Source organism: Physeter macrocephalus, chromosome 20, assembly GCF_002837175.3.
Source record: "Physeter macrocephalus isolate SW-GA chromosome 20, ASM283717v5, whole genome shotgun sequence".
In the NCBI taxonomy this organism is placed as follows: domain Eukaryota; kingdom Metazoa; phylum Chordata; class Mammalia; order Artiodactyla; family Physeteridae; genus Physeter; species Physeter macrocephalus.
Window position 1 is genome coordinate 59,593,863 of NC_041233.1, and position 13,044 is coordinate 59,606,906.

Consider the following 13,044-nt stretch of genomic DNA (forward strand, 5'->3'; position numbering starts at 1 on the left):
CTGTTTATATATTTTGGAGATTAATCCTTTGTTAGTTGATTTGTTTGCAAATATTTTTTCCTATTCTGAGGGTTGTCTTTTCGTCTTCTTTGTAGTTTCCTTTGCTGTGCAAAAGCTATTAAGTTTCACTAGGTCCCATTTGTTTATTTTTGTTTTTATTTCCATTTCTCTAGGAAGGGGATCAAAAAAGATCTTGGTGTGATTTATGTCAAAGAGTGTCCTTCCTATGTTTTCCTCTAAGAGTTTTATAGTGTCCAGTCTTACATAGGAGATGGGTCAAAAAGGATCTTGCTGTGATTTATGTCATAGAGTGTTCTGCCTATGTTTTCCTCTAAGAGTTTGATAGTGTGTGGCCTTACATTTAGGTCTTTAATCCATTTTGAGTTTATTTTTGTGTATGGTGTTAGGGAGTGTTCTAATTTCATTCTTTTACATGTAGCTGTCCAGTTTTCCCAGCACCACTTATTGAAGAGACTGTCTTTTCTCCATTGTATATCCTTGCCTCCTTTGTCATCGATTAGTTGACCATAGGTGCGTGGGTTTATCTCTGAGCTTTCTATCCTGTTCCACTGATTTATATTTCTGTTTTTGTGCCAGTACCATATTGTCTTGATTACTGTAGCTTTGTAGTATTAAATTATTTTTTCTTAAACAGCTGTTTTGGCATATTAATTGTCAGAACCTGATTCCCAGGCTCCTCCATTCCTCCCCTTGCTACTCTTGAGGCTATTTGATCAGTCCCTCCAGAATAATGCTAATACTGTGTCTAGGTGGTCATTACTGGGCTTTGGTCTTTGCCCTGTTGTTGAGATCCTGGCCAGGGTGGGCTAGTAGCCTGGTCCCTTTAGGGCTGGGATCCTTAGCTCTTCCCAGGGGTTAGTGTTCTGCTCCCAGGTGGATTTATGGCGCCATCTGCTAACACTGTTCTGTCCTGGACTGTCTGGTTCTACTATCATGCCCAATCTAGGGCTGATATCTCTTCAAAAGCCCGGAGCTCAGGAAAACTAAACAACGAGAGGGAAATGAGCATGTGAAGAGCCCCTCTCTGTACCAAAGCGCGCGACAGAGGATCAAGGAGGCTCCTCGAGGGATGCACAGGAATTTGATAAGCAGCAAGGGATGGGGGCATCTGGGGCAGAGGCACAGGGTGGGGGTCAGGTGAGCAGAGTGGCTTCATCAGTGGTCAGTAGGTCAACAGTCCAGAGGAGCGGGTTCACGGGGCCGAGTGGTCAGACAAGAGCTTGGACAAAAAAGCAATGAGAGGGTGAGGATGGGGGCAGGCACCGAAGCCCAACTCATTTTAGAGTGATCAAGATGAATGGGCTGGGAGGACCTGGTGCCAGAATAGGAGGTGGCATTCCAGGCCTGTGAGGCCAGGGCCGAGGAGGATGAGCCAGAAGCTTTGTGGGCAGACCAGGACTGCTTACCTGCTCAGAAACAAGTTGTGGGCTCCTAGCCAAGTGACTCGAGCACCTAAGCCTTAGTTTCCTTAAGTGGGGAAAACAATAACCTACCTTTTTGGATTGCTGTGTTGATCAAATAACATTCAAAAAGCCCCTAGATTGGTGTCTATCTGTTATAATAAGAAAAAGGGATCATTTCTAATAGCTTCCTGTTGTATGTTTAAAAACAAAAGCCATATTCTTCACATACATACAAGGGCTTCAGAGCTGGCCTCTGCCTACCTCTCCCACCTCATTCCGTGAGGCCCTCTCCTGTCCACTGTGCTACAGCCTTTCTGGCCTTTCTGGCCCTGGAATACCCTGAGCAATTTCTGCCTCACAGCCTTTGTTCTTGCTGTTCCCTTTGCCTGACATTCTCTTTCCTCAGATCTTTGTATAGCCAGCTCCCTCTCTTCTCTTAATTTGCAACTGAAAGGTCCCCTCTTTAAAAGTTGTCTTCTCTGACCACAGAAGGAGATCCCCCACATCTATTATCGAATCTGGTTTGTTTCCATCATATAATATATAGAGATTTGTTTATGGTCTCTGTTCTCTACTACAGTAGCCCCATGTGGGTGGGACCTATCTGTATTATTCATTGTATCCCCAGCACCTACAGTAGTGCCTGGCATGTAACAGGTGTTCACCAATAAATGTTGCAGAATGAATGGATGGGCGAATGAACATCCAGGTGAATTTTATCTCCTTGAGTTAGTCCCTTGAGGTACTTTTGGTATTAATTCTGTTATCTAATATATTTCTTCTCATTCTCAGCCTCATGTCATTTACCATTTGGACAGATCTGCCTCATTTTCACATCTTCATTCCAGTCATTAATAAACATGTTTAACAGGACGGAGTCCTGGGGCACATGATTGGAGATTTCTCTCTAGAATCATCAGTCAAATAACAAGTCTCTTTTTGGTGTAGTTGTTTAACCAACTATAATCCACTTAAATGTCCTTATATCCAGCTTTATTTAATTCTCTTGTTCAGTGGGGAAAATGTTTTTATACTTGCACACTCAAAGAATCAAATGTACTGTGCAGGTTGAGAGAGAGATTGCTTAAGAACATCCGGTGTAAAACACTCTTAAGGCTTTTACCCAAAATAAAATCCATACGAGTAAGCAATGTGTTGTAACTGCCAAAAAACAGTGCGAAGGGTGAATTAATAGAAGTACAGTACCTAGAAAAATGGAGGTTTCAGTTTATGATTTTCTCTAAACTGGAAAGATAATAATTAAAGTTCTTTTGTGGGTGCCATACAGAAATAAAACGAAATTAGAGGAAAACTACAATAATAATAAAACTATTAAGATTACAGTATATGATATCATAGGAGCTGGGATAGTTAGCCTAGACAAGATACTTAGGAAACATGGTAATTCCTAGTCTTCTCTAACCACTTTCACAGTGGCTATAGAGATGGTGCTCAAAGAGTAGAAGAATCAGTGAGTACAGGGAGAAAGATTTCAACTCTAATTAAGAAAGGGCTTACTAAACCAAAAATGTTTGAAGTTGGTATGAGGTGGCTGAGGAGATCTCTAAAAATATTCAAATATATGGTGGAAGATGGTTGGCATTAATGTCATGGGGGAGAGACAAACATCAGATGTCTGGCTGGTCTAGATGTTCTTCTTTCCCCTGACTCCCATATTCAATAATTCTCTGACTCATTCCATTTGTATGCACTAAATTTGCTGTATTCACATCACGCTGGAAAAGGTTTGTTTTATTTGCATTATCCTAGAAAAGTTCTCCTTCCTATTTTCTTTTTACTTTCTTTATTAAACCTTTATGGTGCTTAAATCAGATTTTTCCATACCTTTGCCACTTCTTCCTCACTTTCATCATGGAGTCTTTCCAGTTCTTCAAGATCCAGGCCAAATTCTTGTTGCTCTAATTTTGCAATATTATCTACTGCTTCATTTTCTTCCATCATGTCCAGAATCTGAATTTTCCAATAGTAAAGGATGGAGACAAGCAAAGAATTAAACTTTAAAGGGATGGTTTTCTGAGTCTCTTCAGACAGCAACCAATAAAAAAAAATAGATATTCTGTTTGTCTAAATGTAACTATCAAATAAAGAATTAGGTTATAGGCTTATTTAGCTTTTAAGGTTTAATCCATAAAAGCTCATTCATCTAAAAACAACAAAAATATGTAATGATATTAAGGAATTACTGATATTTAGGTGTGCTATTGGTATTATTATTAAGTATTTTCAGAGTTCTTATCTTTTAGACACATATACTTAAATAATTAAAGGTGAAATGATATGACATCTGGGGTCTTTTTCAAAACAGGGGAGAGGATAGTGGATGGTGTATAGAGGAAAAAATATTGGTGATTAGATTTATTATATTATTATTCCCTCCACTTTTATATATATTTGAACATTTCTATAATAAAAATATCTTTAAAAGTTTATCGCTTCAAAAAATTCAGTGATAAAGGGCACACATTACAACATATATGACAAAATATTAATATCTTCAAAATATAAAGAGCCCTTACAAATAAACAAAAACAACAAAGACAATATGAGAGAAAAAAATAAGGACTTCAGTTTCAAAATGGACTGAGAATGGGCTTTACAATCTTCCTTTCTTGCCCCAATCCATAAAATTAAGAGGAAAAAAAGTGTATAATAAATCAATAAATCCAACACTGCAGTTAAGAGGGGGAAGAAAAGGATCCTTCAATAGCATGGAAACTGTAAAGTCTGAAGGATGAAAATCAGTTGGATCTGAATGATGCATCATGGCCCCATGGGTCCCCAGGACAGAGCTCAGCAAAAGGTAGACTGGAATACCTGCTGAAGTCAGATCTCCTACACACCTTCTTCCCAAGCTTGCTGAACTGGTGTAGTGAAATTATAATAGGGAATTTCAATTATAAAGAGTGAGAGAGTGGCATGGACTTACATATACTACCAAATGTAAAATAGATAGCTAGTGGGAAGCAGCCGCATAGCACAGGGAGATCAGCTCCGTGCTTTGTGACCACCTAGGGGGGTGAGATAGGGAGGGTGGGAGGGAGACGCAAGAGGGAGGAGATATGGGGGTATATGTATATGTATAGCTGATTCACTTTGTTTTACAGCAGAAACTAACACACCATTGTAAAGCAATTATATTCCAATAAAGATGTTAAACAAATAAAAAAGATGAGCATGCAATAAAATGGAAAATAAAAATGGATCACAGAATATTTGGGGAACAACAAGACCACTGAAGACAGACAATAAATTCAATAAACAGAAAACTTGTTATGCAAAGAGAGAGTTAATTAAGCAAGAAGAGTAGAATTTTACAGTAACTAGGGATGCAAAATATTAGATCATAAAATAATCAAGAGATTATGGAACTTAAAAGTTTAATCTTTGAAACAAAAAAAAATTCGACAGATGGGCTGAATAGCAAAATGGACACAGTTGAAGATAATTAATGATCTGTAAAAGTCAGTTAAGAATTCTCCCTGAGTGTAACAAAGGATAAAAAGATGAAAATGTGAAAGAAAAATTAATAAACATGTATGACATATCTAGAAGTACTTGTTACTAATATGACTTTAAGAAGGAGAGAATAAAGAGAACAGGAGCCATGATGTTTAAAGAAACAATGAGGGAGGATTTTTTAAAGACACAATAAAGCATGAATACTCAAGATTCAAAGGGTATAACAAGTGTTGAGCCAGCCCAGGTCTAGAGAAAGAAATGTCGGGAAACTAAGGAACAAAATCCTAAACATTTCTGAAGAGGAAAAGAGTATCACAAAAATAGAATTAGACTAATAGAAGAACTCACATCAGTAACACTGAATGCAAGAATACAATGGATCAATAGCTTTGGATCAAAGTTTTAAGTGAAAGAAAAACCTTGAATCTCTAATTTTATAGTCATCAAACCATCATTCAAGTGTGAGGTCAAAATAGAGTAGAGTCATTTGTAAAAATTCAGGGGCTCAGAAAGTTCACTAATACCTATCTCTCTGAAAGGATTATTAAGGACGTACTGAAGCCAGAGGGAAGGTAGGCAGAAAGACTTAAGTCTAAATAAGATTTACACATTTTTAAGAGTTTTTAAAGGTACCAATTTAAACTATAATTCTAAATGGTATCAATGAGAGAAAGTGGGGAAGCAGAAGGAGATGAAAACGTAAAAACTGAGAACAACATTAGCATACTGGGGCTCTTATCTGGAGGGCAGATATGGTATGATACATGCTAAACCAGAGCTTCTCCAACTTTAATGTGCCTATAATCACCTAGGGATCTTGTGAAAATAGCAGATTCTGAGTCAGGACGTCTGGGATGGGGTCAAGATCCCAGGTGGTGTCAATGCTTCTGTGCTCTACACCATTGAGTAGGAAGGCACCAGGTGATATTAAAAAAAAAAATAGGAGGTCAAGCATGTGAGTTCGAATTTTATAAAAAGAATATATTTATGACTCCCAAAATAGTTGAAAAAAAAAAAGAAAAAAGAATAACAAAAAATGCACAAGCAATCCAAGCAGATAGGAAAGAGGGAAAAAGAAAAAAACTTGGAAATAGGTTAAACAGAAAGCCCAAAATCAAATGGAAGGAATTATGTGTAAACATATCAATAATTATAATAAACGTGGCTAAACTCACCTATTAAAACTCTTAGATAGGATTTAAAGAAAACAATCCAGCTATATACTGATTAGAGCACAGAAGAAACTTGGAAATAAAGCAATGGAAAAAGATACGTAAATAAGTGTTAGCAAAAGGAAATACAGCAAAAAATATTAATATAAAAAATCAAGGGGCTTCTTTGGTGGCGCAGTGGTTAAGAATCCGCCTGCCAACACAGGGGACACGGGTTCGAGCCCTGGTCCAGCAAGATCCCACATGCCATGGAGCAACTAAGCCCGTGAGCCACAACTACGGAGCCTCCGCTCTAGAGCCCACGAGCCACAACTACTGAAGCCCGTGCACCTAGAGCCCGTGCTCCGCAACAAGACAAGCCACTGCAATGAGAAGCCCGCGCACCGCAATGAAGAGTAGCCCCCACTTGCCGCAACTAGAGAAAGCCCGCGCGCAGCAACAAGACCCAACACAGCCAAAAAAATTAATAAATAAAAAAATAATAAAGTTTTTAAAATCAAAATGGAGAGTTAAGAACATTTAAAGAGACAAAGCTAAATATTCATAAGGATAAAAGAAACAATCTACTGAGGCAATCTGTCACGTACATTTTTGTATCTAATATACATATGATAAAAATACAAGGATAAATTGTCAAACTGCTAATCATATCCTAGAAAACAGTTTAAATAGCAAAAACATGAACTTTACTAACTTAACTAACAAAATTAGATTGATCTAATAGGAATTTAAAGAACATTTTACCCACCCTCCCCCTCCAAAAACCCAGAGAATAAATACTCTTTACAAACACATGGAACACTCACAAAAGACCAGATACAAGACCACAGAGATAACCTCAACAAGCTTTATTTACTGAGCATAGTGAAATAAAGTTCAAAGTTAGCAACAGAAAGATATACAAAACAATCTATAAATAATAGACAAAACAATCTGGAAATTAAAAATAGAAAAATACATACACTCTTGTAGAAAACCCTTTGGTTGCTACGTTCAAAATCGAATTAGAAATATTTACAACTAGGCAATAATGAGAAATTGCATATCAAAATCAGTGCAATGTAGTCAAAGTGGTACTCAGAGGAATACTTATGGCCACATGCATAATAGAAAAAAAAAAGGAAATAAACCACATTTTCAACTAAAAAAAGTAACAAAATGAGGAAAAATAAACCTGAATGAAGCAAGGAAGAATGAATAAAATTCTAAATTGATCAAATCCTAAATTTATAAAATGTATAGGTATAAAATTCTGTATAATTTTCTCTTATAATAAGAGTCAAATCAATAAAACTATACCTGCTTCTTCAAAAAAGTTAATAAAATAGAAATTCTGTTGGAAAGTGTGATCAAGAAAAAAGATAAAAGGCATAAACAGACAACATTAGGAATAAAACAGAACTATAACTGAAAAATCAGAAGAGACTTAAAAAATAGAATATTATATAATTTTATATTAAACATTTAGATGGACAATTTTCTAAGAAAATATAATTTATCAAATCTATACCTGAAAAGAAACAGAAAACTTGATAAGACTAAAGACCACAGAAGAACTTGACACAATCAGAAGAAATCAACTCTGCAACAGACATCAGGCCCAGATAGTTTTATATGTGTGTGGCAGGGGAGGAGGGCGTTGTTTATCAAACCTTAAAGAAAAGAATTCCCATTCTATACAAACTATTCCAGAGAATGGGAAGAAAAGTAGAAAGCTACTCAAATCACTTGATAATGCTGATACCATAATTAAACAAAGAAAGTACAAAAAAATTAGACCAATATTATTTACAACTAGAAATAAAAAATTCTTAAATAAAATATTAGCAAATTGAATGTGGTGTACTGCTTAAAATGACCAATGTCTATCTGAGGAATACAAAGAATACAAGGCATTTGATAAATTTCACAATAAAATTCACAATAAAAACTCTTAGATTTTTAAAATATATCATTTCACTTGACCCTCAGAGTAAACCAACATTGTTATTAGGAAAAACAAAAACAAAAAACAAAAAAACAACAAAAAAAAGACTCTTAGAAAACAAGGTATAGAATGGCATTTCTTTAACTTGTTAAAGGCTATCTAGCAGGAACTACAGCAGGTATCACACTTAAAGGTTAGAAGCATTTCCATTAAGGTTAGCAGACAAGCATGTCCACTGTCAATGACCACTATTACATTAGAAGCCCTTACCATAAGATAAGAAAAAGAAATAAAGTAATATAAAGATTGATAAGAGACACGTGATATTCTGAAGGTATGACAGTCTACTTCGACAGTCCAAGAGAATCAATTGACAAAGCAATAGAACTAAAAAGAGAATTCAGCAAGGTGGTCATATATAAAATTAGTAACATTCATATCCAGTAGTATCCAATTAGAAAATGTTATAGAAAATATTCCACTCACAAAAGACCTCATAAGAGATGTATATAAAGTCACTTTTAGACTATAAAACTTCACTAAAGAACTTGTTAAAAATTTGAATAAAGATATATATTTATTTATATGTAATATATAATATATAAGATTTATATATTTTATAAATATATACAATATATATGTATTAAATTTCAGAGATGGCAAATAAATTCTTCACCAAATCACACTGTAAGCAGTTATTCTCAATTAAAACCAAATCAGAGGTTTTTACAGAGCTCAACAAGCTAATTTTAAAATTCAGATGAAAAAGTAAGTGTGCATAAAGAGGCCAACATTTTCTGAAAGTGAAGAGTGAAGTGAGAATTACTTTCAAGATATAAAAACATTTTATAAAGCTATAGCAATTAAAATAGTTTGGAATTGGCTAAGGAAAAGATCAACGCTCAATATCAGAACATAGAGTGTCTAGAAATAATTCCGTATTCATGGGAATCCAGGGATTGATGAAGGAGGCACTGCAAATCATCAGGAAAAGGATGGTATATTCAATAAAAAGCATTGGTGAAATGTGCTATTTATTTGAAGAAATAAAGTTAGATCTATACCTCATATCCATTCACAAAAATAAATTACAGGTGAAATAAAGGAGTATCAGGAGAAAATACGTGAGATTTGGAAGCCTTTAAAAATCATGCACATAAAGCAAAAGCTATAAATGATCAATACACTTGGATCATAATTTTAAATTTTTGCATTTAAGAAGGTACAGTATAGGGACTTCCCTGGTGGTGCAGTGGTTAAGAATCCGCCTGCCAGTGCAGGGGACACGGGTTCAAGCCCTGGTCCGGGAGGATCCCACATGTCGCAGAGCAACCAAGCCCGTGCTCCACAACTACTGAGCCTGCACTCTACAGCCAGTGAGCCACAACTACTGAGCCCGCATGCCACAGATACTGAAGGCCGTGCGCCTAGAGCCCGTGCTCCACGACAAGAGAAACCACCGCAATGAGAAGCCTGCGCACCACAATGAAGAGTAGCCCTGGCTCGCCGCAACTAGAGAAAGGCTGCGCACAGCAACAAAGACCCAACGCAGCCAAAATAAATAAAATAAATAAATTTATATAAAAAAATAAATTAAAAGGCACAGTATAAAAGTTGAGACAAAACAGAAAATATTTGTAGTATATTGGGCTGAACCATATAAAACAGCAATCTCATGTGGTTCAACCTAATAATAAGGGCTACCTCCAGATTTGCCCAATGCACGCCTCCATGCTCTTTTCCTCTTCCAGCTGAGTGGGATATCAAGCAAGGCAACCTTAGAAGCCATGTGCTAGAGACAGCAGAGTCTCTGTCCGCTTGGGTCTCTGAATGACTGCATGGAACAGAGCAGCTGCTGACCTGAACACCTACCCAGAATGATGATATAGGGAAGAAATAAACTTCTCATCCTTATGCCATTATATTTTTGGAGTTTGTTTGTTATCACAGCTTAGCTAACGCTAATTATTATTAAAAAATATAAGTTAAAAATAAAAATAAAGAACTTCTACAATCAACAAGAAAAAGACCAGAAACCCGATAGAAAAATTGGCAAAGGACATGAACAGGGAATTTATAGAAGAGGAAATTCAGTCTTCAGAGTTATGAAAAGATGTTCAACCTCATTAGTAATCAGGAAAACAAAAATTAAGGGGAGGAAATTACCAAAGAAATAATTAAAGAACATTTCCCAGACCTGAAAGAGAAAGGTTTCTTGTTAAAAGTGCTCCAGTGCCTAGCACATGAAAGAGAAAAGAAAGCCCAAACAAACTAGGGTCCTGGTATGAAACAGAATGACACACTCAAACGGCATAAATGGGGAGAGGGAGCTTTAAAACAGATTCGGCATGGTAAGGGAAATCAGCAAGGCATGACAAAGCATCTCAGGCGAGCAACCACGGGATGCTATCACCACTCCCAGGTCTGAAAGGCAAGGATGGGAAGTGGTTACTAGAACCTGGGGAGATCAGTAGCTGTAGGAGAGGGCTAGCAGTCACTGCCAACTCATAACACCACAGAGAGGAAACTGGAGAAATAAAGACCCTGACCTTATCTTCTCCTGCCCCTTGATTGTCTGCTGATGCCACTCACTGTCTAAACTCAAACAGAAGACAGAGGCAAGAGAGCTCACTGATGCCATCCACAGAGGCCAGCCTCTTGGGGCTAGGAGCAGGGTGAAAAAAGGTGAAGAGTATGTCTGCACCAGCAAATCAAGAATATCCATCAAAGGTATGAAGGTGCATATTGTAAAATTTCCAAACACCAGAGAAAAAGAAAGGATCCTGTAAGTTTCCAGAGATAAAAATCTGGTAACCTAGAGAACTGGGAATCAAAAAGATATTGAATTATCTAAAGCAAACACTGAAAGTTAAAAGACAATGGAGCAAGTCTTCAAAATTCTGAGGGTAAATCACTGTATTTGAGAAAAACCATGTCTCAAAAAATGTACCTCCTATGTACCCTTTCTCAAGAACAGAGCCAAAGCATTGTACACCTCAAGGGGGCAGGCACCACTCACACTGTATTACATTTGAATGACACTAGCACAGCTGCATGATAAATGATGTTCCCAAGTATGGGTCTGCACAGCAGTCCTGCTTAGAAAGCTACTGGAAGATGTACACCAAGAAGACAAAGAAAAACACACAGGACTCTGGAAACAGGGGCTCTAACTCAGGAGGCAGGTGAGGCAATTTCCCAGGAAGATGGACAAGAGAAGTCCCTAGAACAGCAGCTGTGTGCCTGGTCTAGAGAGCAAGATGCGTAGACTAGCACTGGAAGATAGAAAGCTCTAGAAGGGAGGTCTCACACACACACACACACAAAAATGCACTGACAGATTGATTACCTCAGGTATGTAGCATTTTGAGAGAGTTTGAATAGAAAGGCTTAGTCTAAAACAAAGGCAATTATTAATTCCAGGAAAAATAAAGTTGTAAAAATGGAAATGTAATCATAATATACCATGTGGCTCAGCTTTGAAGAATATTTATATAACTATAATAGTGTACCTACTGAGTATTGATTTATGTGCATACAGTAGTGGTGGAGGATGTAAAAGAACCTGAGTACTCATCTTCCATACCAGAAAGCCCACAGCCAGCGTCAAAATAGAAATATCAAGAAATAGCAGTATTAAGAAGACCATTACAAAGATGGAGGTAAATATCCAAACAAAAAGGCTGAAAGAACTAAAAACATTTACCTCAGGATTGCAGGAATCATAGTGAAGAAAAGTAGAGCAGGTGCTGCTAGAAAAACATTTTTAAAAATTTATTATTTATTTTTGGTTGCATTGGGTCTTTGTTGCTGTGTGCAGGCTTTCTCTAGTTGCTGCGAGCAGGGGCTGCTCTTTGTTGCGGTGTGTAGGCTTCTCACTGCGGTGGCTTTTCTTGTTGCAGAGCACGGGCTCTAGGCACACGGGCTTCAGTAGTTGTGGCTCGGGGGCTCTAGAGCGCAGGCTCAGTAGTTGTGGCGCACGGGGGCCCTAGGCACACGGGCTCCAGTAGTTGTGGCTCGGGGGCTCTAGAGCGCAGGCTCAGTAGTTGTGGCGCACGGGCTTAGTTGTTCCGCGGCATGTGGGATCTTCCCAGACCAGGGCTCGAACCCGTGTCTCCTGCACTGGCAGGCGGGTTCTTAACCACTGCGCCACCAGGGAAGCCCCCAAAACATTATTTTTAATTACGTAACTCTGTATTATTTAATTTGTAAAAATGTAAATGTATAACTTTGACAAAAATAAGTATTAAAGACAGTATTTGGGGAAGACAGGGAAGAAAACCACTGTTTATATGTTTTATCGTATGATAAAAATTATACCCTATTAAAGTGCCCCAGAAAACTAAGGTTACAGGCAGAGAAAAAAGTGGGGTGTAGTGTCTCATGCTGGGTTGAACAAAATAAAGTTCAAAACGTAATTTTAGGCCAAGGGCCAAACGTATTAATATATGGAATCGCAACACTTACAGTTTTAGCAAGTGCTTTGATTCCTCTTTTTATCTCTTTCCTTTTATTGGAAAACAGTTTAACCTCATTTTTGATGGCCTGGAATGGAGAAAGTACATCATTTAAACAAGCAACAGGGACGATAGCGAGATGACAGATACATATTTACATACTTAGATACACAGATAGCACTTCCCTAGAAACAGAAATAAGGAAAAAAATTAGACTAATAATATAAAGTGTACATGAAATAATACCACTGCAATACTTTGCTTAAGTCTAAATTGCTACTATGTAAGTGGCCACTGAAGCAACTTGGAACTGAGGTCAATGATAAGGCCAAGAGAAAGAAAATAATTTAGTGAAAAATTAAAGAACAGTTGATAACAGAAAACTAGTCTGCTATTTTATTGGGAACTTGAGTGAGACTAGATAAGCAGGCTAAATCCAGACACAAGCTGCCACCTATGTCACCTTTCTGCACATCAGAAGCCACAATGTCTCTTCTGTTCTGGGCCCACCCCTTTTATTTAAGCCTACCTTGCAGCATCCCCCCAAATGTACTTCAGCATGAGGTATCTTAGTTCATTGTTTG

General features: G+C 37.4%; 1 protein-coding gene across 2 annotated transcripts in view; it reads right to left on the reverse strand.

Annotated features, from left to right (window-relative positions):
* The window catches only part of CFAP43 (cilia and flagella associated protein 43), a 104,467-nt gene that overhangs the window by 33,488 nt on the left and 57,935 nt on the right, over positions 1–13,044 (reverse strand). For both annotated transcript variants that reach the window (XM_055081317.1, XM_028481924.1), the window contains exons 19-20: positions 12,471–12,548; positions 3,270–3,395 (exon numbers count right to left, since the gene is read on the reverse strand). In XM_055081317.1, coding sequence (XP_054937292.1) covers positions 3,270–3,395; positions 12,471–12,548 — 204 coding nt within the window. The remainder of the gene's footprint in view (positions 1–3,269; positions 3,396–12,470; positions 12,549–13,044) is intronic.